This window comes from Ovis aries, chromosome 4 (assembly GCF_016772045.2).
Source record: "Ovis aries strain OAR_USU_Benz2616 breed Rambouillet chromosome 4, ARS-UI_Ramb_v3.0, whole genome shotgun sequence".
NCBI lineage: Eukaryota > Metazoa > Chordata > Mammalia > Artiodactyla > Bovidae > Ovis > Ovis aries.
The window spans coordinates 78,953,670-78,980,392 of record NC_056057.1 but is presented as its reverse complement, the minus strand read 5'-3'; the positions used below and the strand labels follow the sequence as shown (position 1 = coordinate 78,980,392).

Below are 26,723 nucleotides of genomic sequence, written 5' to 3'. Positions count from 1 at the left end.
TCAAGGTCTGTCTAGTCAAAGCTATGGTTTTTCCAGTAGTCATGTATGGATGTGAGAGTTGGACTATAAAGAAAACTGAGCACCGAAGAATTGATGCTTTTGAAATCTGGTGTTGGAGAAGACTCTTGAGAGTCCCTTGGACTGCAAGGAGGTCCAACCAGTCCATCCTAAAGGAAATCAGTCCTGAATATTCATTGGAAGGACTGATGCCGAAGCTGAAACTCCAGTACTTTGGCCACCTGATGCGAAAAGCTGACTCATTTGAAAAGACTCTGATGCTGGGAAAGACTGAAGGCAGGACGAGAAAGGGACGACAGAGGATGAGATGGCTGGATGGCATCACCAACTCAATGGACATGAGTTTGAATAAACTCCGAGAGTTGGCGATGGATAAGCAGGCCTGGCGTGCTGCAGTCCATGGGGTCGCAAAGAGCTGGACACTACTGATCCACTGAACTGAACTGAATTGACTATCAAGATCACTCTCGGTGAAAGGCAGAAGGTTTTGAAATGGCCACTAGGAGGAATAGGAGGGTCATGGAGCAGGTGGGAGGAGCTTTGAAAGTTGGGAAGGGAAGGACAGTGACATGTTCAAACAGAGTGCTGAGGAATGCTTTACCTGCTGAGTGACGGGGACTCAGGGCAGCTGGGCAGCAGCTTCCCTAGATCTGATAACCTGAACCTTGTCCTCGATTACTTGTGTCTGTCTGTTAAGTGAGCTCACTCAGTCGTGTCCGACTCTTTGTGACCCCATGGAGTATACAGTCCATAGAATTCTCCAGGCCAGAATACTGGAGTAGCCTTCCCCTTCTCCAGGGGTTCTTCCCAATCCAGGGATCAAACCCAAGTCTCCTGCATTGCAGTCAGATTCTTTACCAACTGAGCCACAAGGGAAAAGCCCTAAGTGAACCCAAGAGAAGCTAATAACCTCCAGGGAACCAAGCCAAACATGAAGAAAGCTAAACCAACGAAGAAACAATAAATACAAGTGAGTTAGAATTTATGGCATGTCAGCACTGAAGGAGTGTGTTAGGGGTCATCTAAGTTCATTTACACTCATCTGCCCCCCTTTTTCAAGGTGCTCAGAGACCATGTGCCCTGGCCTCAGTCACACAACTAGTGGATACCCAAGCCAGGTCTAGAACTGGCCTTTGTTTTAAATTTTTTATGTTTTTTAATATAGTTGAGTTACAATATTTTGCTAATTTCTACTCTGTGGCAAAGTAATTTAGTTATACATACATATACATTCTATTTCATCTTCTTTTCCTTTATGGTTTATCACAGGATGTTGGATATAGTTCCCTGTGCTATACAGCAGGACCTTGTTGTTTATCCATTATATATAATACCTTGCATCTGCTCATTCCGAACTCCGAATCCATTTCTCCCTGCCGCCTCTCCCTCATGGCAACCATAAGTCTGTTCTCTGTGTCTGTGAGTCTGTTTCTGTTTAATTGGTAAGTTCCTTTTTGTGTCATATTTTAGACTCCACATATAAGTGATGTCATAGGGTATTTGTCTTTCTCTTTCTGACTCACTTCACTTAGTATGATGATGTGTAACCCCATTTCCCAGAGGATAGCTTGTCTGCTGCAGGACATCTGAGGAGAGGCTTACCTACTTGAAAATGCTTTAAGCAGGTTATTTATGCCAAAGTGTTGACTTTTTTCAATTAACTTTCTAGTGAGCCACTGCAGCCTGAGCTGTCATTTGTAATTATGCAGTAATTCAAAAACTAATTTGAGATTCTTTTTCTGCTTTCAAGTGGCTTCTCCTACAGAGGCATACCATATATTTCTGGGTGGGAAGGCTGAATGATTAATCCTAATTTAATTTATCAATTTGATGCAATCACAAGCACAGTCCCTGTGGAATTTTTTTCCTTAACTTAACAAAGCTGTTCTAAATTTAATGTAGAAGTCTGAGTGAGCAAGAATAGATAAGAATATGGAACAATTTAATGGGAAAACTTGAACTACCAGAAAGCAGAATATGCTGTAAAGCCACAGTCCTGTAAATAATATATTACAGGTATGGAAATCGGGGTCAATAATGTGGAAGAAAGAATAACCATATTCATAAGAATTTAAATATGAGCCACTGGGGAAAAGAGTGAATCTTTATGAGAATAAATAAATTTATGAGAATAAATGATATGAGAACAATTTACCTATTTGGGAAGATTACAGTAGTCTTCTCTTATGCCATATACCAAACAACTTAGATTGATTATAACTAAACATGTAAATAAAGGGGGATAAAGTTAAAAATCTAAAAGGAAAAATGTATATATAAATCTTTCTAAACATAATGCTGAAAGTCAGGAACTTAAAGCCTTTAAGCTTTAAAATATTAAAATGTTTTAAATAATCTTAAAATATTAAACCCTTGAAATAAAAATCAAAAGTAAATCTTGCACCCCAGTGATTTTTGCAGCACTATTTACAATAGCAGAGAAGGCAGTGGCACCCCACTCCAGTACTCTTGCCTGGAAAATCCCATGGACGGAGAACCCTGGTCGGCTGCAGTCCATGGGGTTGCTGAGAGTCAGACACGACTGAGCAACTTCACTTTCACTTTTCACTTTCATGCACTGGAGAAGGAAATGGCAACCCACTCCAGTGTTCTTGCCTGGAGAATCCCAGGGGGACGGGGGAGCCTGGTGGGCTGCCGTCTATGGGGTCGCACAGAGTCAGACACGACTGAAGTGACTTAGCAGCAGCATTTACAATAGCTAAGACATAGAAGCAGCCTAAACAGGGGAAAGGATTAAAAAGATGTGGTACAGATATCCAATGGCACATATATTCAACCGTAAGAAAGAACAAAATGGTGCCATTTGCAGCAACATGAGTGGACCTAGAGATTATGATACTAAGTGAAGTAAGTCAGAGAAAGAGAAATATAACATGGTATCACTCATATGTGTAATCTAATTTTAAAAAGGATGTTTCTGTTCAGTCACTAAGTTGTCTGGCTCTGTGACCCCATGGACTGCAGCACACCAGGCTTACCTGTCTTTCACCATCTCCTGGAGTTTGCTCAAAAGTTATGTCGACTGAGTCAGTGGTACCATCGAACCATCTCATCTCTCATATTAAAAAGGATACAAATAAACTTATTTATAAAAGAGAAACAGACTCACACATTTCCAAAACAAAATTACAGTTACCAAAGGGGAAAATGTTGGGGGGAAGGGATAAATTAGGAGTCTGGGATTAACATACATAACATATACACACTACTATAAGATAGATAACCAACAAGGACCTACTGTGTAGCACAGGGAACTCTACTCAATATTCTGTAATAATGTACAGGGTGAAGAATCTGAAAAAGAATACGTATCGGTATGTCTATAACTGACACACTTTGCTCTACCCCTGAAACTAACACAACAGTATAGATCAACTATGCTCCAAGAAAAATAAAAGAGTACAAACAGAAGTAAATCTTCTTGTTATACAGTTAGGTCTTAGATCTTTTAGTTACAGGGTTAGGTCTTAGATCTTCTGGAATATGTTAAAATATAGAATAAAGTCCTCCTTGGGTTCTGTTCAGACTGTAATGGTCTTGGCAGGACAGTGGGGAAAATGGGCAGGACAGGTGTTAAAAGGTGGCCTGGGGTTGCTGCCTCCCCCAGCAGTGCCGTCTTATTACAAAGGAAGTTGAGACTTGGAGGAGGAGGAGAACGGAAAGTGTCTCTCCGGGATACTCCTGCTGAATGTGCTTTGTAAATGGTAATTCAGTTCATCCTTGGTGGTAGACTGCTGGTGCCTAGGGTGGTAGGATTTCCAGGTGGGGTTCTTTCTTATGCATGTGTAGCTCTGCAAATTGTTTCTGTTTTGTTTTGCTTTTCCCAGATCCTGTGGGAAAGCAGTAAAGTTCATAAGTAATGTTTTATAGACTTTATAGGAAAGCTTTTCTGGAAGTTCTTATTAGAAAGGGAAGGCAAGCAATAGTATTTCTACAAGAACAAAGGATTCACCCTTTGGTGTCCACCTGAAACCATCACAACATTATTAATCAGCTATATTTCAATATAAAATAAAGAGTTAAAGAAAAAAAAGGACAAAGGACTCAGGGCAATTTACTGATTTCTCCTGAATGTGGTTTGGGGTCTAGAGACAGAAATAGAAAGCAATGGTTATTACAAAATATTGAATATAGTTCTCTATGCTATACAGTAGGTCTTTATTTATCTGTTTCATATATAAGAGTGTGTATATGTTAATCCCAAACTGCTAATTTATCCCTCACCCTCTTTCCCCTTTAGTAACCATAAGTTTGTTTTCTGTGTCTGTGAGTCTATTTCTGAGTTTTTTTTTTTTCTATTTTGTAAATGAGTTCACATATCATTTTTTAGATTCCACATATAAATGATATTATATGGTATTTATTTTCCTCTGGTTGACTTATTTCACTTAATATGATGATTATTAACTCTGGGTCCATTCATGTTGCTGCAAATGGCATTATTTCAGTTCTTTTTATGGCTGAGTATTATTCCATTGTATATGTCCACATCTTCAATGAACATTTAGGTTTCTTCCACGTTTTGGCTATTACGTATAAATTATGTATGTATATGTGTGATATATATAATTGAATCACTTTGCTGTGCACCTTAAACTGACACGACATTGTAAGTTAACTGTTAAATCTTGAAAAAAAATTTGTAATTAAAAAAAAGGGGGAAGCAGTAGAATTGCCAGGTCAGAGTTCATTTGCTTACATTTGGAATTTTAATGGATGTTGCTAAACTGCTGTCTGTGGAGATACCTACCTATAGTTCCCCAGTGATGTTAAGGAATTCGCTGGTGGTCTAGTGGTTAGGATTCCGCACTGTCACTGCTGGGGCCTTGGGTTCAGTCTCTGGTTGGGGAACTAGGATCCTACAAGCTGCAAAGCATGGCAAAAAAAAAAAAAAGATATATGACTAACACTCTGTGGCAAACATTCTGAATTCTTTGTCAGTCTGATAGAGGATCTGGGTAAAGTCATTTCACAGCTGAGGCTGAGCACTGTTTCAGGACTCACCAGATATTCCTATTTTGGGAATCAGTGAGCATTATAGAGCTAGAAGAGATGTTAAAGATGAAGTCCAGCCATTTAGCCTACAAATGCGGAACCTGTTTGACCAGGGTCACTTGAGCAGTCCTTGACTGAAGCCAGATCAAACCCTCTATCTCCTGTTTATTATAGCAGCTCTCTGGCTGAGTGTCAGACAGCCCTGGAAAGATCTCTGGAGCATTCTGGGTTTGGCTCCAGAGCCAGGAAGCTGAAAGTTACAGCTCAGAACCACAACACGCTGGCTGTGAGGCCAAGTGCTTTAACCTACCCTGAACTTCAGGTCCCTCATATGTAAATTGGAGTTAATATTATTAGCCTTTTTGTCAGTTTTCAAAGATTAGGTTCATGTAGATAAAGTAGTTGACCCAGTCTCACAACTGTTAACCACCTCCTCCTGTTTTGTTATCAGACTTCCCCACCCACATGTAAGCCCCAAGGAACACTCACACTAACATTCTCAACAGGATAAGTAACTTGCCATAGAGTGATGGAGAGGAATCTGTGAGGGGCAGGCTCCTCCAGGAACCCCTGTAGTCTAGACCATTGCCCAGCACACATCCTTGACTTAGTTCTGGCTTTTTCTGGCTTTGCCATCAGTGTCTTGGTTATTCTTTGGAGGTATTTTATGAACAAGAAGACATCATACCCACACTGACTCCCGAGGGCCTGAGAAGAAAGCTCACCCTCTTTATCACTCACTCTCTGCTTTCTAGGGTCTGATTTCTAACAAGTTCCTCTATTCAGATTTTCCAGGAAACTTGGAAAGCTTCCATATGGCCAAAGGAGAGACATGTGTGCTGACCAGCTTGGGTCATGAGACCCACCGTCAAAAGCAGGAAGGAGGAACAGGAAGGGAGGAGGGAAGGGAATTACTGGAAACTTGTTATTTTCAGAAGGGAAATACTGAAAACCGGTTATTTTCAACACACAGCCTAGGTGATCTGAGGATTGCCAGGAGTCAAGGCTTTTAAAGATGGGGGTTATTTTTGCTGTTGCCAGTCAGTTCATTTCACTACATGTAACCTTTCTTGTATTCTGAAAGAGAATAAAATCAAATGCGGGACTGGTCCAAGGACAGGGTCTACCTCAGCCTCCCTTTCTGGAGGCCCTGGAGGGCTCTCCTTCCCCTTCTCAGCTCCTCAGGAGCATCCTTTTTGTTGGCATCCCAGACAACCCCTCACCCCAGGTGGAAGGGCTGGAGAGGCTTCCTTAGTCCCTTCTCCATCACTTCTGTCCTCCAACCCTCACTCACCATCCTAGTTAAAATCAAGTGAAAATTCTAACTGTTCTGAAAATGAATGAAAAAGTTCACTCTTTGGGACCCATCCGTTCCATTCTCAATTCTAGTGATTCTCCAAGAGTGGTTCTCTGACCGTCTGAGCACGGTCTCCTAGATGCCTGTTGAGGATGCACACTCTTAACCTCTCTCCCCAGAGTAGAAGCTCTGGGGGTGCAACCCGGAAAAGCGCATTTCCAACAGGCAGCCCCAGGAGCCCATGAAAGTTTGGAACCCCCAAACTTTGCAGCCCCATTATTCTGTACAAGTTCCTTATTTCTTTGCCTTCTCTCTCTTGTTTCCCCTCATCTTTTCTTTTTCTTTCCTTATTCCCTGTGACTCTTGCTCACCTGTCTCCCCCCTTCTTCCTCCTCCTTAATGCCAAGGCTTCAGAGTAGCCCACTGAACTATTCTTTTTTTTAATTTTTATTGTAAATTTTCATTTACAATATTGTATTAGTTTCAGGTGTATAGCAAAGTGAATCAATTAATATATATATACATATCTCCACTCTTTTTTAGATTCTTTTCTCATATGAGTCACTGCAGAATACTGAGTATAGAGTTTCCTGTGCTATACCGTAGGTCCTTAGTAGTTATCTGTCTTATACATAGTAATGTATATGCATCAGTCCTGATTTTTTAACATATTTAAGTCCCTGGGAAACGCAGCGAGGAGGGAAAAAAGAAGGTATATATTTCTTACTGCCTTGTTTGTCCCCATGAAAGAAGGGTAGACCCTCTCCAAGCCCCAACTTTGGGAAATGCATCATTCTTTTAAGTACACAGAGGCATCCCTTCCAATATAGGAGAACACCTTAGAGGTTGGCAGTATCCTTTAGAGAAACAGTACTGGTGTGATGTCCCAGGGTGGGCAGCGAGGACCTGCCTCAGCACAGACACCTGGGTCCCCTCACTGGAGGGCAAGGTGATGAAGGCATTTGAGGGAGACGGAGCCAATTGGACAGGAAGTGGGGGAGAAGGGGAGGTGATCAAGGAGAGTGTCTGCACAGAGTTGGGGGTGAGTGCCACCAAGGTCCTGATCCTCTGCTTTTGTTTTCACAGCTTCTACAGAAAGAGACCAAGATGAACACAGAGGTGAGTTCTCTAAGAGGACCGATTTAAAGATGCTTTTCTTGCAGCATGCCTCATTCCTCCTTCACAGAGCATCTTTCCCTCCAGAGCTTTTGGAAACATCAGCACAAACTTGAAAAGATGTCCCCTGCATCCTGCCACACACATGGCTCTGGGTGATATGGGAAGAATTAGGCCCTTCTGAGCTCTTATCTGTGTCTGTCCAGCTTTAGTTAGATTAGAATTTATCTACCTCAGTTAATCCTAAAACAACACGCATGGGCTGAGGTGGAGTGGGCTACAATGGAGCATGGCAGCTGCTGGGCCCTAGTGTTATTCTGGGGACGATTAACTCTGCTTAGAAGGACCTTCCTCTGCATCACCTCCTTGTATTCTCACTCCCACTGAACCTGTTCTTCAGTCCATTGAGATGCCTTGTTTCTTTGTACCTTTGTGTTTTCCTGACCAATCAGCCCTTTCTGCTTTCACTCCCTTCAGGTCCAGCTAGACCCTGGGGTCCTCTCCTCCACTACTGCTGTGCTCATGCCCCCAGCTCCCTTCCCCTTGTCCCCCGATCCTGCACGGCAAGCCCAGAGGCCATGCCCACAGGATGGTGGTCTTGGGTGAGTGGCACAGTTTCATGCTATTTGCAGCTGGCAAACTTCTCAAAACCCTCATCTGGGTACTCAGCATGCCCACCAGGCCCCCTCCTTGGCCCCCAGACAGCTCTCTTTCCCTCTGCCCTGAATAACCAGGTCCGGTCTTCCTCGCTCCTCCCAGCTCCTTCCTCACTCTTAGCCTTTTACTTTGCGGAGAAAAATTGGAACCATCAGACATCATCTCTCTCAGTTTCTGCCTCCCCATTTGTCTTGTTTTTCTTCCTAGAGGAAGGGATGTTTATCAGTGAGAGAGCTCCAGTCTGCGAGTGCAGAAAATCCCAATTTAATGTGGTTTTTGTCCTGGAAGTCCAGCTGGAGGGCAGGCTCCAAGGCGGGCTGATCCAGTGGCTCAGCCGTCTCATCAAAGATCCAGGGTCTTTTCATCTCTTTGCTCTCATCCAGGTGTTGGCTTCATCTGGGAGATAGTGGCCCTCATGGTTATAGGAATGGCTGCCAGCAGCAGTTGGGGCTACATGCATCCTCATTTACTCTGAGTGGGAGAAAGAGATGGATTCTTGCAGCTCTCCCAGAAGAGTGGGAGCCTCCTTTCTTGAAGTTCCACCAAGTGCCTTTTTAGGCCTCATTGGCCAGATGTGGGTCACATCCCCATTCCTGGACCAATTGCTGTGTTGGAGGAGCCAGGATTTTCTCAGCTAGAGCATCTTCTCCTCTACGCCAGAGCTGGATCTGGGAAGGAGGAGGGGGAATGGACTTTGGTGAGGACCCACTGCATCCCTTCCCAGACATTTCTTGTGAATGTGGGTCAATTGAAAAACATGCAAAGTTGAGAATTATGTTTTATGGGCAGACTTACTGAGAACTTAAGCCTGGGCTACGGCCTCTCTTATAGCTCTGAGGGACTGTTCTAAAGAGGTAAGGGATGTGCCAAGGATATATAGAAGTTTTTGCAAACAAACACAAAAACCAAAAAAACAGGTAGTTGGAAGGTGATCAAAAGATTGTTATTAATTAAAGGAAAACAACTATCTCAAATTAATGAATTTATCACTTGTGTGTGTAGGAGAAGATGCAAGAGTCTAGGCTTATTGAAATCATTCTTCTGACATGCACCTTAGCACCCTAGACCAGTATCCTATTCCTTCCCATCTTGAGTCCCCTGAGGGTGCACCATTTTGGGTAGCTGCAGAGGTTGCTGGCTGGGTAGCCTCAACATCCTTTGTTTACTGGCATGATAAGCAACTGTCCACACTCAGAACCAAAGACTCTGCTGCCTGTTCAGATTCTGTACCACCTCTCTGAATTCCTCTTTGACCAGCTGCATTGTTCAACTTGTTTCTACCAGTTCTTTCCCATCCGCATTTCCAACTGCTTTAGTTTTCACTTTTTCAGAAGGAAACAACACCTGAGGTCTTCTCAAGCTACTGTAATCCTATTTTCTCATCCCCTTCAGAAGGAGGGTTGTTGACATGCTCAACTTGCTGTAGTCTTTTCCTAGTATTATACTGAAGTTCATCTTTTAAAAGTAGTTTTTTAATATAATTCTAAAAGAAACATGTACCTCTATGCTCAGAGCAGCACTATTCACAAGTCACAGCACGGAAACACCCTAAATGTCCATCGACAGATGAATGGAGAAAGCAGGTGTGGGGCATGCATACGATGGAGCACTGCTCAGCCGCAAGAAGAAGGAAACAACGCCATTTGCAGCAACGCAGACGCAACTAGAGATGATCCTCCTGAAGTGAAGTAAATCAGAAAGAGAAAGACACATACTGTATCACTTGTATGTGGAATCTAAAATATGGCGCAAATGAGCCTATCTACAAAACAGAAAGAGGCTCCTTGACATAGAGAACATGCTTCTGGTTGCCAGGGGGGAAGTGGGGAGGGAGAGATGGACTGGGAGTTTGGGGTGGGTATATGCACACTCTTACATTTAGAATGAATAAACAACAAGCTCCTAATGTACAGCACTGGGAACTATATCCAATCTCCTGTGATAAACCATAATAGAAAAGAATATAAAAAAAGAATATGTATGTGTAAAACAAAGAACAAGTTTTTATAAAAAATTCATTTTTGTAGTAGTGTCCATACACAGACCTAGAACAAAACTCAAAAGCTACAAAATGTTAAATAGTCAAAAGTGAGTATCCTCACTAACTCATCACCCCAGCCTCCCCTACCCCAGGGTTGACCTCTGTTAACCATTTTCTGGTGCCTCTGCCCTCTTATCCGAAGGCGCCATGGCTCGCTCTAGTTCTCATGGTCTTGGACATTGTGCACAGAGTAGAAACTTTGCACTCATATTAAGCTCACGGAGCCTGGCTCAGTAATCGTTCTGTCAATCGTCAACCTCCCCTTCTGTTCTGTAATTTCGACTTTCCTTCTTTTGGTGGCTTTTCTCTCTTAACCTTTTAAAAATATTCCCAGATCGTGAGACCCCTCTCTAACTTGTCTGCTTTCTCTTCTTCCTTAAATACCCTGTGACTACCTTCTGTGACCCCCTTCTCACTGCCATTTCGTGTCTAATCCCTGGGCAGCCTGACATGGTCCTCACTGCTCCGGTAAAACATCTCAGAGCTCTCTCTGTCTCTGGAAGTGATACCTCCCTTGTGTGAATTTCCATGGCCCTTTAATGATCACTTCTTTTGTGACCTTCCATTCTTTGACTTGAATAGAACTGTCCGTGCGCCTCCTTCACCTTAGCATCCCCACAGCATCTGACCTGGTGCTTCAAACACCATGTGTTCTCATTGTGTGGCAGTTGGCTCAGTGATGGGATGATTCAGAGACTGTCTAGTCATTGTGTACAGCAATCCAGAGCTTGCGTGGATTAGTGAAAATGCAGAGGAAGAGAAACCTGCAGTGACTTGAGGCTGGCTGGAGCGGGGAGGGAGGAGCAGGCTCTCAGCTGCAGTCAGCCCTTTGGTTTCAGAGGATTTGTCCGAGGCAGCAAAGACTCCCAGGATTTCCAGCACGTCACGCTGGGTGCCTGATAGAATTTGCGGAGCCCCTGGCCTTTGCCCGGAAGTTCAGAGCACAGTCTGTCAAGTGAGGCTGGTGGTTGGAGTCTAGCACAGGACGTGAGGATCCAGGTCAGGGTGGGACGGCCAGGTGGAAATGCCCAGTTGGCATTCCTTCCTGAGTCTAGAGCTTGGAGGAGAGGACAGCTCACCGTGCACGATGTTGGAGCCTTCAGCACAACGGTGGTCTTGGAAACCTTAAGGAGAGGCACCCCTCCCCTACTCGGGGAATACGGGGAGAAGAGAAGACCAGGGGCACAGGATTGAGCATGGGGGAACATGCACCACCAGGGTGCAGGATGAAGAGGGAAAGCGGTGAAGGGTGAAAAGGAAATCTCGCTGTGAGGTGAGGGAAGACAGGGAAGGAGTGAATTTTAGGAAGGTCCCCTCAAGTATCAAACAGGAGTGAGGTCCAGGAGAATGCAGCCTAGGGAGATCCTTGAAGTTGAACCCTTGAAGTTGGTGAAGATCTGAGATGACCTGTAATGAGGCAGAGAGGTTTGTAGTGAAACCCACATTACAGCTGAACTGGAAGGGCGAGTGGGAAGAGCAGACGCAGCCTGGAGTTGCGGGTTGTCGGCTGATCTGGGGGCAGTGGGTGGCAGAGTGTCCTGGAGGGCAGACAGCAGAGGACACCCGGCTCTGTAGTGAGGGCCCCGGAAGGGAGCAGGGTGTACGCCCAACTCTGTACAAACTGTAGAGTTCTCATTTACTCAGAGCATTCCTCGGATTTTTAGATCTATCTGAAGTGTTTCTGTTTTGGATAACATACATTCACATGATTCAAAATTTTAAAGAATTTCACACACACACACAAACTTGATCCTGAGACGTCCTCTTCTCTCCCAGCTACTCTGTTCTCATGGTCCAAGGCAACTACCTTTACTGGTTTCTTGTCCGTCCTTCCAGAGAGATTCAAAACATATACAAGTATTTTTTTTCCTTCAGCCATTGCCCTGCCCTCCTTTTTTTTTTTTTTTTTTAACATAAACTAGAGCACATATCTTACACTGGTCTATATTTTGCTTTTCTCACCCAACAATGTATCTTGGAGATCAGTCCCTTCCAGTACATAAAAAACCTCCTTGTTCTTTTTTTATAGCCATGTAGCATTCCATTTTCAAAGTATACCATAATTATTTAACCAGCCTGCTATTGATAACGTATACTTTATATTCAGTCTTCTGCTGTTACAAGCAAGGCTGCAATAAACCTGAGTCATTTCACTTATGTATGTGCTTTAAAAATGGATTCCCCCCCATGCCCAACAGAGTATTTGCATGTTGAATGTTTCCAAGCTGTTCTCCACAAAGGTTGCCTGTTCTCCTCACCCTCCAGCAACATATGAACATGCCTGTTTTCCCATGCCAGCCAATGTGTGGTCAAACTTACTGATTCTTGTAAATGAGTGAAAAACATTAGGTTGTCCTTCCTGACTTTGCAATCATCGTACCCCCTCTTGGAGTGGGAACCTAGCACTTGCCCTCATACCTTCCACCTTGAAGTTCTATGGTGATTTTACATTTTTTTCTACCCTCCTTATCTCAAAACAAAAAAAATTTTTTTTTCTGAGTTGGCAGAGCATGTGTTCTTAATCTCGGAATCCCATCATCCATTCTCGAGCTCCAAACACTTAGCTTCTCTGCATCCAAGACAGAGAACAGGCTCATTTTGTGATGATAAGTTGGTCCCCAATTAGTTTTTGAGTCACTTTGGTGTTCTATCTGTCCCTTTTCTGCGTCTTGAAACTATTCCTGTTCCTTTGTTCCTTAAAATGGCACCTCTACAGGGCTGAATATATGGTGCATTTTATCAAAAGTTCAAGACAGCAGGGCACAGCAAGACAACTGAAATGGAATTTTAGACACACCTCACCATCTCCTTTCTCTGCATACTTCAGCCTCGTAGGCTACATGCACGTTCCCCTTTCCTCCCATTTCCTCTGCTTTCTGCAAGTTCTCACCCTGAAAGTTTCAGCTACTGAATTGCAGAGGATTTTAGCCATCTCTTTCACTTGTTTTTTAAGCAACGTCCCACTCTTTGCGACCCCATGGACTGACTATACAGTCCATGGAATTCTCCACTCCAGAATACGGGAGTGGGTAGCCTTTCCCTTCTCCAGAGGATCTTCCCAACCCTTTGTATTTAAAGTGGATTCTTGTAGGCAACGTAGAGTTGAGTCTTGATTTTTGGTCCACTCCAACAATCTTTATCTTTTAATTGATGCATTTAGACCATTAACATTCAAAGTGATCACTGATACAGGTGGATTAATATTTGTTATTGTTTTCTATTCACTGACTTTGTTCTTTGGTCCTATTTTTGTCTTCCACGCTTCTGCCTTTTGTGATTTAAACTGAGTATTTTATATGGTTCCATACTCTCTTTTTTCTTAGCATATTGGTTATACTTCATTTTTTTAAACTTTTTTATTGGTTGTGCCAGAGCATGCAGTATACATTTACAACTAATTCAAATCCACTTTCAAATAATAACTGTACCACTTCACAGGTCGTGTGAGTACTGTAGAATAACAGTAATCCCATTCCTCCTTCTTGTCCTGTGGATCGGTGCTGTCATTCATTTCACTTATGTATGTGCATTTACATAAACGTAAATGTATACATAAGCATAAGTAATTCAGTACTTTGTTGCTGTTATTATTTTATTTAGATTAATTAAGAATAAGAAAAATAAAGTTTGTATTTTACCTTGACTTAATCCATCTTCCTTTCTTTAGGTAGATCTGAGTTTTTCACCTGTAATATTTTTCTTCTCTCTAAAGAAATTCTTGTAATATTTCTTGCAAGGTAGGTCTACTACAAATTCCCTCAAATTTTTGTTTGTCTAAGAAAGTCTTTATTTCTCCTTCACTTTGGAAGGATAACTTCACAGGGTACAGAGTTCTAGGTTGGTAAGGTTTTCCTCTTGACACATGAAATATTTCACTCCACTCTCCTTCCTTGTATGGTTGTTGAGGAGAAGTTGGATATAATTTTTATCTTTGTTCTGCAGGTAAGGTTTTTCCCCTGGCTTCTTTCAGGGTTTTTATCTTTGCTTTTCTGTAATTTGAAAATGGTATGCCTGAACATCATTTTTTGGGACTGGCATCTATCTTGTTTGGCATTCTCTGAACTTCCTAGATCTGTGGTTTGGTGTCTTGACGTTAGTTTAGGGAAATTTTTATTCATTATTATTTCAGATATATCTCGTGTTCTTTTCTCTCTTCCTCCTCTTTCTGGTGTTCTCGTTACATGAGTGTTACACCATTTGTAGTGACCCCCAGTCCTTGGGTATTCTCTTCCTTTTTTCAGTCTCTCTTCTCTATGCTTTTCAAGTTTTCAGGGGTTACTATCGAGATATCCTCAGTTTTAGGGATTCTTTCCAGTGCCGTATCTAGTGTACTAATAAGCCCATAAGAGGCATTCTTCATTTCTGTTGCATTGTGTTTGATCTCTAGCATTTCTTTTTTATTCTGTCTCAGGATTTCTCTCAATTTCTTACATTGCCCATCTGTTCTTAGATGTTTTCTACTTTATCCATTAGATCCTAATCATAGTAATCATAGTTGTTTTAAATTCCCAGTCTCGGTAATTTCAACACTCCTGTTACGTCTGGTTTTGATGCTTCTCTCTTTCTTCAGATTGTGTTTTTTGTCTTGTTATGGCTTGTCGTATTTTCTTGATCTCCAAACATGATGTATCATATGAAAGGAACTGCTTTAAATGGGCCTCACATGGTGGGGGGGTGTAGGGGGAGGGGACACATTCTACAGTCCCGTGATTGAGTCTCAGTCTTCTGGTGAGCCTGTGGCTCTGCACTGTGAACCACAGAAGTATTTTTCAGCTTATTTTCCTTCCCCTCTTAGGTGGGGGAGTATGGCTAGTGTGGGCTAGAGTTGGGTGTTTCCCTTCTCCCAAATGGAATTCTAGAGTAGCCTGGAGTTTTGTACAGTTGACCCTTGAACAGTACCAGGGTTAGAGATGCTGACTGTCTGTATAGTTGAAAATCTGCCTATAACTCATAGTCCACCCTCCATACACACAATTCCTCCATATCCACAATTCTGTATCCACAGATTCAACCAGCCACGATTGTCTAGTACAGTGACAATTTAGAATTGAAAAAAATTCACGCATAAGCACTGTTCAAACCCATGTTGTTCAAGGGCCAACTGTTTTTTCCTACCCTGCAGTCAGTTAGGGTCTAATAATACCCCAGCAGGTTAGGGTCTGGTTAACTAGTTTCCTGTAAGGGCAGTCTCCTTAGGAGATACAAAGCACTGGTGTATTTCAAGAGTGATGCTTTTACCCAGTCTTGTTGGAAACATGAGCGGAAGTGTCTCCAGTATTTACTGTGAGAACCTGGTCAAGCTCCTGGAGGTAAATGTCACAAAACTGAGAGGGGCTTCCTGTGACTGGGTCCCTCTGGGGTTTCTAGGTCTCAGAGTTGTCCACGCTGAGCCCCCAGTCACTCATCTGTTACAGGTCAGACTTTCCTGTTGGTTCCTGCTGCGCTTCCCACTCTGGAGTGTCTGCTCCACCGAGTTATTCTCTGCATTAGTCCCTCTGTTTCTCCAGTCGTGGGGGCAGCAGTTCGCCTCATGTTCTCACCTCTCTTAAGGATCCTACAGGAGTTGGTTTTAGTTAGCTTTTCAGTCTGGTTAGCTGTTTATTTGTCAGGGTAGAGCAGCAGCTTTCAAGCTCTTTACGTGTGAAGTGGAAAACCAGAAGCCTTCATCTCTTTGATTTGCAGTTTCCTTTCAGAACGTGCCTTGATGCCTCATGTAACATGAACAGACGCAGGTGAAATGGTCTAGCAAAGTCATTTTTCTCAAAAATGAAGTTCTTTCCCAACGAGGAACTCAGTTGTTAATATGTCAGCATTTTCACCCATATCTTGTCTCTTGGTATCAGTTTTGCAAGGGAATGTTGTCTAAACGAAATTTGAAAGCACTTTCAGTCAGACAGTATGCAAGCCAGGTTTACAAGTGTGTGTGTATCATTAATTATTAAAATGGAAAAAGTGACTTGGCTCCTTACAGATAAGGAAGCTGTTTCTTAACCTCATGCCTCTTTTAAAGCTAACAGAAACCTATGATCCTCGTTATTTTCTGTAATGTAGTAATTTAGTACTTAATCTTAGGAATACCATAAATATTCAGCCTCATAAGGAGATTGCTTGTTTCCTTTTCCAAGTGAAAGAAGAAACAAATATTTGATCAGCCTCATAAGGAAATTGCTTGTTTCCTTTTCTGAGTGAAAGAAGAAGCAAATATTTGATCAGACTTGTATTTTGGCTGTTCAGTAGAGATTTCTCTAAAGACTGTCTTTCTGCTTTTTTGTGTATGATACTGTCAAAAATAAAAATTAAAAGCTAGACTTGTAACCCAGAAGGCACTAACTGGACTAAACGGCCTATTGTCAGTTGGGCATTGTGGCCACAAGCTTAGAACTACATTTCCCAAAGTTCCATTTCATGTGTGAACTTGAAAGTGAGAGGCGCTCCTGGGAGATTTGGAGGCTGAAGAAAGAAACTTATTCAGAGAGCACAGTTGCTCTTCCAAGCTTCAGGCTGCAGATGCTTTCCTGGTCTTGGCTTCCAGGCGAACTCTGGAGAATCACTTGCTTGATTGCAGTAGGAGATGGTCAGTGACGGCTTCTCTGGCTTTAGCTCCCCAGTGGTTGCAGTGGTGATGTAAACCTCTGATTCCCCATGTTAAAACTCTGTGCTTAGAACACATTACTGAATCCTGACTGGCACCTTGAGCAGTTTATAAGTTATGTAACAACAGTAGTGCAAAGTCAGGGAGAGAGGAAGTGGAAGTATACTGTTGTAAGGTTCTTATGTTTGAAATGGTAATGTTATCTCAGTCATGACTTAGCAACTGAACAACTCTCATGAACACAGATGCAAACATTTAAAATAAGATTTTAGCAAATAGAATCAACAGTATATGTAAAGGATAATACATTATGACCAAGTGAGGTTTATCCTAGGAATGAAAGGTGTCATTGTATCAACGGACTTTAAAAAGAAAAATATCACATGATCATCTCAATAGACACAGAAAAGGCACTTGACAAAATTAGACCATTTATGATTTTAAAATGTAAGCAAAATATGGATAAATGGAAGTATCCACATCCTGATAAAGGATATCTACAAAAAAATCTACAGCCATGGTGAAAGAACAAATTTTATCCCCAAAGATTAAAAGGTAAGCAAGATTGCCCTCTTTTATTGCTCCTATTCAAAATCATACCCACCCAGGGCAGTCAGGCAAGAAAAATGAGTAAAGCACATACAGATTGGAAGTAAAATCATTTCTAGTCACATCTCACTCTATGGTCTATGTGGAGAATCTAATAGAATTACAAAAAAAACTGCTAGAAGTAATAAGTGAGTTCAGTAAGATTGCAAGATGCCAAGTCAGTATACAGAAATCAGCTGTATGTCTATATACGCACAATGAGCAATTGGAAGTGGAAGGTAAAGCATCATTTCATTTATAAATAAATTTATAACAGCACTAAAAATCATAAAAATTTAAGTATAAATTTAACAAAAATGTGTGCAGAATCTATCCACTGAAAATGACAGAATGAAAGAAATCAAGGACCTAAATAAATGTATATATATATGCCATATTCATGGATTAGAAGATTCATTTTACTGAAGATGTTGGGTTTTTTCCCTCATACTTATCCATAAATTCAGTATAATCCCATTCAAAACTCTGGCAGGAATTTTTATTTTACTTCATTTTATTTATCTAGTCATCGGTTCTAAAATTTATATGTAAAGGCAGGAGAACCATAATTTTGAAAAATAAAATGAATTCACGGTGATGGACTTCCATACTTACCATAAAACTATAGTGATCAAGACAGCTTCCACCAAGGTACAAAGGCATTTCAACAGAACAACGTTGGTCTTTCTCAATAAATGATATTAGAACAATTGGATAGTGTATGCAAATAAAACAAAACAGAAAAGCTTGATGGCTTCCAGAGAAGGTGACCTGTGAGCTGGGTTTAAGGACCCAGTATATTTAAAGACAGGCCTGGCATCCCCTGCCTAGTTGTAGATAGTTGATACAGCCTGTGGAATAATCAGACACCTCACCAGTGGAGATTTATAGATGGCAAATAAACACATGAAAGAGTGCTCAGCATCATTAGTCATTGCTGCTGCTGCTGCTGCTGCTGCTGCTGCTAAGTTGCTTCAGTCGTGTCCGACTCTGTGTGACCCCATAGATGACAGCCCACCAGGCTCCCCTGTCCCTTTCGCCAGGCAAGAACACTGGAGTGGGTTGTCATTTCCTTCTCCAATGCAGGAAAGTGAAAAGTGAAAGTGAAGACACTCAGGTGTATCCAACTCCTAGCGACCCCATGGACTGCAGCCTACCAGGCTCCTCCATCCGTGGGATTTTCCAGGCAAGAGGACTGGAGTGGGGTGCCATCGCCTTCTCCGCATTAGTCATTACGGAACTGCAAATAGAAACCTCGATGAGAGACCACAGCACACCTATAACAATGGCTAAAATGGAGAGAGGAGACCTGGTGATACCAGGTGCTGGCGAGAATGCAGAACCACTGGACCCCTCAGACCTCAGTGACAGAATGCAGACCAGTATAAACGCACTGTTTCAAGTGGAAGCCAGACCCAAAGATGGCGTATTGTGATTTCACTTATATGATATTCCAGAAAAGGCAAAACTACTGGGATGGTAGACAAGTTGATGGTTGCCTGGCAGGGGAAACAGTTGACTGCAAAGAGGTATGGGTAATTTTGGAGGGGATGATAGAACTGTTCTGTATCTTGATTGTGGTATGTATGTAAGTGTGTGTTGGTCAGAACCCATAGAACTGTACACGAAATGGGTGATCTTCATTATATGCAAAAAAAAGAAAAAATCTAACTGATAGCATCAGGAAAGCCTTTATATGGTTTAAGATGCCCAAGTCTTGAAAGCTTTGAAGGCATCCCCCTGTGGATGGTAGGGACAAGCTCCTTCCAGGCAAAATATAAAGGTATACTTTGGAAAAAAAAACAGTTTGGCAGTTTCTCATAAAGTTAAGCCTACACTTGCCCTATGACACAGCAAACTCATGCCCAGGTATTTACCCAAGTTAAATGAGAACTCTGCTTACATAGAAAGTAGGACATGTCTATCTATAGCAGCTTTATTCATAATTGAATTAATTATGAATTCATCTGAACCAGAAGCATCATGTTCTTCAGTTGCCAAATGGATAAACAAGCTATTATGACTAGTACTCAGTAATATAAAGAAATGATTGATATACGTAACAACACAGATGAAAAATGCATTGTTTTAAGTGGAAGCCAGACCCCAAAGACGGCATATTGTGATTTCACTTATATGATATTCTAGAAAAGGCAAAACTACTGGGATGGTAGACAAGTCGATGGTTGCCTGGCAGGGGAACTGCAAAGAGATACGGGTAATTTTGGAGGGGATGATAGAACTGTTCTGTATCTTGATTGTGGTAGGTATGTAAGTCTGTGTTGGTCAGAATCCATAGAACTGTACACGAAATGGGCGATCTTTATTATATGCAAAAAAAAATCTAACTGATAGCATCAGGAAAGCCTTCATATGGTTTAATTTGCCTAAGTCTTGAAAGCTTTGAAGGCATCCCCCTGTGGATGGTAGGGAGAAGCTCTTTCCAGGCAAAAACAGGATTTGCAAAGACTGGGAGGGAGCAAACAGTCCTGTGTGTTCTCGGAAGGTCGAAAGTCTGAATTTGTAAAGTGGAGGAGGTGACTGAAAGGCAGTGCTGGAGAAGCAGGATGCAGCTGGGTTGTGGAAGGACTCGTGTTTGGTAAAACATGGTCTTGGATTGTTTTTCCCCCTCAGTTGTTTTCTTACAAACTGTCTCATGGTTTGGGCTGCTGTACAGTGCCACAGAAATTCTCTTGAAGTTCAGAGTCCAGAAGTCTGAGATCAGGCTGAGATATGGGGGGCCCCCTTTGTGGGCTACAGACTGCTGACTCCTCATCATGTCCTCACGTGGGCAGAGAGCAGGGAGAGGGTCAGGCTGTCTTGTGACTCTTAGAAAAGCGCCAGCCCCATTCGTGGGGGCTCCTCCCGCGTGACTTCATCTCACCCTGATTACCCAGAGGCCCCACCTACTACTGCCATCATATTGGGGGACAGGGACCCCAGTATGCCTTTTGAGGAATATAGTCATTCAGTCTGTAACAGCTGGGGAAATGGAGAGCTTTAATCAGGGGAAGGACTTAGTTTTCATCTGAAGCATCTGCTCTGGCAGCCCAGGGTACCAGCCATGGGAAGGGTGAGACCAGGGGAGGATTTATCAGATCATTAGGCAGGACGCAAAGAAGTCCTGGGCCAAGACCAGAGCAGTGGATGCAGCAAGGGGGGCAAACTCTGTAGGAAATGGTGACACCCAGATGACAAAGGGGAAGAGAAGGGGAATCTAAGGGGGACATTGGAGTTTCTGTGCTTGGAGGCATCCAAAAAGAACTGGGTTTGAAGTTTATGTAGAGAGAGGATTTTTATCAGTTTGGATTATAGTAGGTTGCTATATAACTTGAAAAACTTGAGTTGATTTTTCATTCTAATACTATATGCATTATACCCAGATAATGAGTAGGCTGTCACAGTAGGGTGAGAGTGACATGAGCTGGAACCCAGAAAGCAGGGTGGTGAGGAGTCTGAATAAGCTGACCGTGTGCCCATGTGTCCCGTCCCCCCGAATCTCACTGAGCACTGTCACTTCTGTATGACTCTCCGCTGCATCAGATTTGTATGTCCACAGGAGGAGAAATTTAGGGAGGACAGAGGTACCAGCTTAGGGCTGGGTACAGCTTCAAGATGAAGATCTTTCATTAGTGGGGAGGTGGCCATAGAAGTGGGTAGAGAGCCAAGTGTGCAAGGAGCCTTTTCCATGGATGACACAGGTCAGAGCAGCCACAGAAATATTTTGGGGGAAGCCTTCTCTCCAACCCTGCAGTTCAGGGAGTCTCATTCCCCTTCTTCCCTGCTGTGGCTTCTGTGATCTGTGTTGGCTCCTGGCTTGCTTGTCTGGTCCCTGACTGGTCCTGCCCACGTGTCTGTTTTGCTGTTCTATGCTATCTGCCCAGACTGTTTCATCTGGGGGGTGTTCTTTTAGATTTTAATAAATGTTTATTGGATTTTAAATTTTGTCAGAATGAAAAATATTTGGTCTTTTCAGTTGATATTGTACTCAAACCAAACAAGCTCAGCATCCATACACGGCAGGGAGGACACAAATACTCAAGTTAAACATTGTAAGTATGAGCCTGGACCATTTTTAAATCCCACCTAATCCCGTGTGTTTCAGCCCGAGAGGAAGTTTGGCGTGGTGGTGGTCGGCGTCGGCAGAGCCGGCTCCGTACGGATCCGGGACCTGCGGAGTCCACACGCTTCCTCAGCGTTCCTGAACCTCATTGGCTTCGTGTCCAGGTGGCTTTGCTTTGTGCCCTGTAATTCCCCGGGAGCTGGGTGCAATGGATTAGGGTTGTCCAGACCCCAGAGAGAGCAAGCCAGCTCTGGGGTCATTCCAGGGAACTGTGCAGGGTCAGCCCCACAAGATCTCAGACGGGTCTGGGAACTAAACAGTGCTGGCCCCGCAACTGGGATGTGCAGTGAGTCATCCTATAGGGGACTGCCAAGGCAGAGGCGGGGAAGGTGAGCACAGGGCCTGACGGTGACAGGAGGGGCGCAGTGAACACACGTGGGCTGGCCTGAAAGAAGGCTTTAGGTGTGTTCCGTCAGTTAACTACGACAGCCTTCCAGGGCCCTGGGCTTTGTAAGCCTGACCAGTTATTTGACATCAATGCCAATATCAACCTACTTGACAGATCCAGAAGCTGAACCGCAGAGAGGTTAAGTAATTTGCCCGATGTCACACAGCTGGAGAAATGGAAGAGCTGGACGACGGTGCACGTCTATCCGATTCCAAAGCCCGGCTTTTAAACACCGTGTATTCATTTCCCCTTTGATAATTCCGAACCCTGCTTTTAAGGATTATCATTTATCTCCTGTAACTCAGCCAAAACCTAACTTTAACTGCGTTTCTTCTTCCCTTACTCACCCTCAGCTCCTCCTTGACCCCCACCACTTCCACACACACTACTTAACAAAACTTACACCATGTAACATCAGTTATCAGCAGTCATTGTGAACCTGAGGTAGGCCCTATATCAGCCCAGGCATTGGGGCAGAGAGCAAGTCAGGCAGGTCTCTGCTTTTTAGTGCTTTAGACAAATCACCTAAATGTCAGTACTTAGACCAGCGTAAGTAACCATCATGATGGTCCATGTAGAAGGTCTTTCATATTTTAATTTATGGGACCTGCTTTCTTCCAGTTTGCCTGTCTCAGAACCTAGCCCTTCCTTAAGGACTTAAAGTGAATTTGGGGGCACAGAGGCAACCCAGAAGTGCTGGCAACCTGCCCTTGGTCAGTCTTCCCCTCGCAGGAGGATTCTAAGGGAGCAGCACAGATGGGAGACTTGATATCACGATTAGCAGCTCCCCCTGCTCCCCTGCCTGCATTTGGGATCTCACGTACAAGGGCTCTGGGCTGAAGGGGGGCTTCTGCTTCCCCATCAGCCCTCCTCTGCAAGCTGGTGCTATGCCTGACCTACCCAGGTCCCATAGGATGGCCATCATCCTCCCTTCCTCTCGCTTTACCACCCCTCTGCTGTTACCACACTGTCCCCTCACCACATGCTCTGTTCCTCACAACCTACCTGCTAAGACCTGTCACCTCCCCAGGAATCCTCTTCTGAAACCCTGAACTGGGTGTTCCTTGCCTTCCTGGAATCTCCCACTTGTACCCCTGGCACAGCATTCCTCTGGTTATTTTTATTTGGCCATGCTGCATGGCCTGTGGGATCTTAGTTCCCCAACCAGGCATCAAACCCGTGCCTCCTGCATTGGAAGCACAGAGTTTTAGCCACTGAACCACCAGGGAAGACCCCACCTCCTGTTATTCTTGTGTTGTAGTTATGTAGTCTCTTCCTCCCTCTACCAGACCAAGCTTGCTAGAAGCTGAGGACTTTAGTTCATTCCCCACTGTTGCAGAATCCAGTAATCGAGAAACCAAGCACCACCCTTGGAGAATTGGAGAGCTCAGGTTTATTATGCCGATGAGCCCACAAGAGTCAACACTATAAGCTCTGAGCCCCAGATAAAGGGGTTACAGAGTTTTTGTAGACAGACTATAGTGGGCAAATCTAGCTGCTAATAGGGTGGTTTAAGGGGTTTCGTGAGTGTGGGAACAGCAGTCAAGATGGGGAGGGGGATGCTTGACCTTTACATGGACAGGCATGATTAAGCAGGTTTGCAGGGTTGGGCAATCGCAAACAGCAGGACAAGGGTGAGTGAGATAAGCTCCAGTTCCTAGTGTTGTAAGTCTTTCTGAGACTACGTGACCTATGTGATCCAGACTTTGCAAGGAGCAAGCTGAGTTACAGAGGCAGAACGAGCAGGAGGTTATGTAAAATTTTAACCTTTCCTCTTCACCACAGCTTCCCTTCTTAGGGAAGGCACAGGGAGGCAAGCAAGAGGCATTGGTCAGACCAAACAGTGCAGATGGGGTGGCCCCCACAGGAAAGAACCTACCAGAATGTTTTTCAGCAGCCAAACTCCCCCAGCTGCCCTCTGGCTGCTCCCACTCAAGGGGGCTCTGCGCTGCCCTCAAGCCTCCTGCCAGCTGCCCCGTTTCCTCTGTGACAACCTATGTTGGAGGATTGCTCCTCTGCTCCAGCCTCGGCCCTGGGGCAGCGTGCAGCCAGCACTCTCAGCTGTTCTAAAGCAGGGGTCCTTCTTACTGTGTGGGAGTCAGAAGGCTCAGGCTCCTGTCCTGCCCCTACTACAGTCAGCTGTGGAGCCCCTGCCTCTCTGGGCTTTGTCAGCTCGGCTATAAAGGAGGCAGTGACGCCTGCCTTCTGCTGGATGGACACAAGGCCATGATATACGTGAAGGACCTCAAAGCCACACAGCACTGTGCCCCTCAGAGGTGTTAGTGTCTTGGATCTGGATTAGGTTTGACAGTCCTAGTGTCTGGCCAAGTGCTTGGAGCTGGCAGTGACCATAGAGATTACTTCTTATGAGATAACAGGAGATCCGTTCTTTTTATTTTAGAGACGACATAAATTCAGAGGCTACCACATCATACAGGCTGTTAGCGGTGGTATCAGCACTCAATGCCAGTTCCCCAGTTTCTTACTCTGTGCTGGAGGCTCTGTTTCCTACTCTGTGCTGGAAGTGCCCTGGAAATGAGATGGAAGAAATTGCTTTCTTCATTTCCAGAAACTGATCACCAGGACATTGTTGGGAGCTGGGGAGCAGGATGACACTCATTTATTCTCAGCTGATGTTCTGCCTGCTTTGAGTTCCACTTGTCTGTTCTTCTCAAACAGACGAGAGCTGGGGAGCATTGATGAGGTGCCGCAAATTTCTCTGGAAGAGGCTCTTTCCAGTCAAGAGGTCGAGGTTGCTTTTATCTGCAGTGAGAGCTCCAGCCATGAGGACTACATCAGGTGGGTGTTCAAGTCCTCTGCTTGCACAGTAGTACAGGACGGTGAAAATGCCTGGGCTAGCGTCTTACACAGGGATCTTAATAATCAGTGGGATGGATCCAGGACTTTAAAAAATTATCGTCAAAATGTTAACTCTCAATATGGGTTATAAAGGTATAAGGACATGAAAAATATAGAACTAATATTTAGTTCACCATAATTAAAAACATTAGACACATAAAGAATTATAGTGCCTTATTTCATTGTAAAAATTTTATTGAGAGTAGTTTGACTAGTGCCTACCTTCTTAGAATCTGCCTACAATGTGGGAGACCTGGGTTTGATCCCTGGGTTGGGAAGATCTCCTGGAGAAGGGAAAGGCTACCCACTCCAATATTCTGGCCTGGAGAATTCCATGGACAGAGGAGGCTAGCAGGCTATAATCCACCGGCCACAGAGTCAGACACGACTGAGCAACCAACATTTGCCGCCTTCTCAGCATATAGCTTAGGATATGGAGCCAATGTCTTTTTTGTGCCTTGGAGAAATGCCATAGTTCTTTCAGCTTCCAACATTTTATCCTTTGTACTTTAAACAACATGAAATCTCTCTGAAAATATCTCTAGGAGTTCTTTAATAGGAAGTGTTTTTTGCCATGAGTTGATTAAGGAAATAGTGGTGGCCTAGAAGATCATGGCATCTGGTCCCATCACTTCATGGGAAATGGATGGGGAAACAGTGTCAGACTTTATCTTTTGGGGCTCGAAAATCACTGCAGATGGTGACTGCAGCCATGAAATTAAAAGACACTTACTCCTTGGAAGAAAAGTTATGACCAACCTAGATGGCATATTCAAAAGCAGAGACATTACTTTGCCGACTAAGGTCCGTCTAGTCAAGGCTATGGTTTTTCCTGTGGTCATGTATGGATGTGAGAGTTGGACTGTGAAGAAGGCTGAGCATCGAAGAATTGATGCTTTTGAACTGTGGTGTTGGAGAAGACTCTGGAGGGTCCCTTGGACTGCAAGGAGATCCAACCAGTCCATTCTGAAGGAGATCAGCCCTGGGATTTCTTTGGAAGGAATGATGCTAAAGCTGAAACTCCAGTACTTTGGCCACCTCATGCAAAGAGTTGACTCATTGGAAAAGACTCTGATGCTGGGAGGGATTGGGGGCAGGAGGAGAAGGGGACGACAGAGGATGAGATGGCTGGATGGCATCACCGACTCGATGGACATCAGTCTGAGTGAACTCCGGGAGTTGGTGATGGAGAGGGAGGCCTGGTGTGCTGTGATTCATGGGGTCGCAAAGAGTCAGGCACGACTGAGCGACTGAACTGAACTGAACTGAAGATTGGGGAGGTCGTATTATATTCATAGAGTAAGAGAAATGAAATGTTTCCCCCACACATACCCTACCGCCTGCCCCACCTTTGAATGCAAAGCCTAGAGCTCTCCAGGCATTTGGTGGAATGGAGCCTGGAAGGAAGAGCCCCATGGAAGACCTGGCAGCCAGCAAGGCAGTGCCACCTGCCCCTAGAGCTCAGCTTTCCGTTTAGGTCCTGACATTAAACTACAGCTACTTCCACAGTGTGGTTGCCCAGAAGTCAGCTGCTGTCTCTTTATTACACTCACTGTAAATGTGGACAGAAGCGCCTTTATGTGGAGCCCCTTAAGCTTCTTTGGCACCAGAGAAGACCTGAACGAAGTAATCATATAATTCCCATACTTATCAATGTTTGTCCCCTAGAATATCTGGAGCATGAAAGTGAACTTCTGAGCACAGCACTCTGGGTCCTTCCCTTACATCAGACTCCCAGCTCCTCTTAGGACCTCGTTTCTCTCTCTCTCCCCTCCCCTGCCACACAGAAACGCTGAAATTCACACCGTGTCTTAATGAACAAAGCCCCATAAATGCCCAAGCCCCTGCCTATGCTGCTTATCGTGAAACACCCTCATCCCCTGGCACCTGGAAAATGCCTGTTTACATTTCAAGACCCAGTTCAGAGCCTTAGTGAAATGTTTTCCAGTTGCCTCAGACAGAGCTGGCTGCCACGAGTTTTGTAGTCTTTATTTATAGCTGTCATGTGGTAATGGAGCTACTGGAGGT

At 43.9% G+C, this 26,723-nt stretch overlaps 1 protein-coding gene across 1 annotated transcript in view; it reads left to right on the top strand.

Annotated features, from left to right (window-relative positions):
- BLVRA (biliverdin reductase A) overlaps positions 1-26,723 on the top strand; it is a 51,294-nt gene that overhangs the window by 7,866 nt on the left and 16,705 nt on the right. The window contains exons 2-4 of the mRNA XM_004007991.4: positions 7,418-7,450; positions 21,431-21,552; positions 24,516-24,635. Coding sequence (XP_004008040.1) covers positions 7,439-7,450; positions 21,431-21,552; positions 24,516-24,635 — 254 coding nt within the window. The 5' untranslated portion in view covers positions 7,418-7,438. The remainder of the gene's footprint in view (positions 1-7,417; positions 7,451-21,430; positions 21,553-24,515; positions 24,636-26,723) is intronic.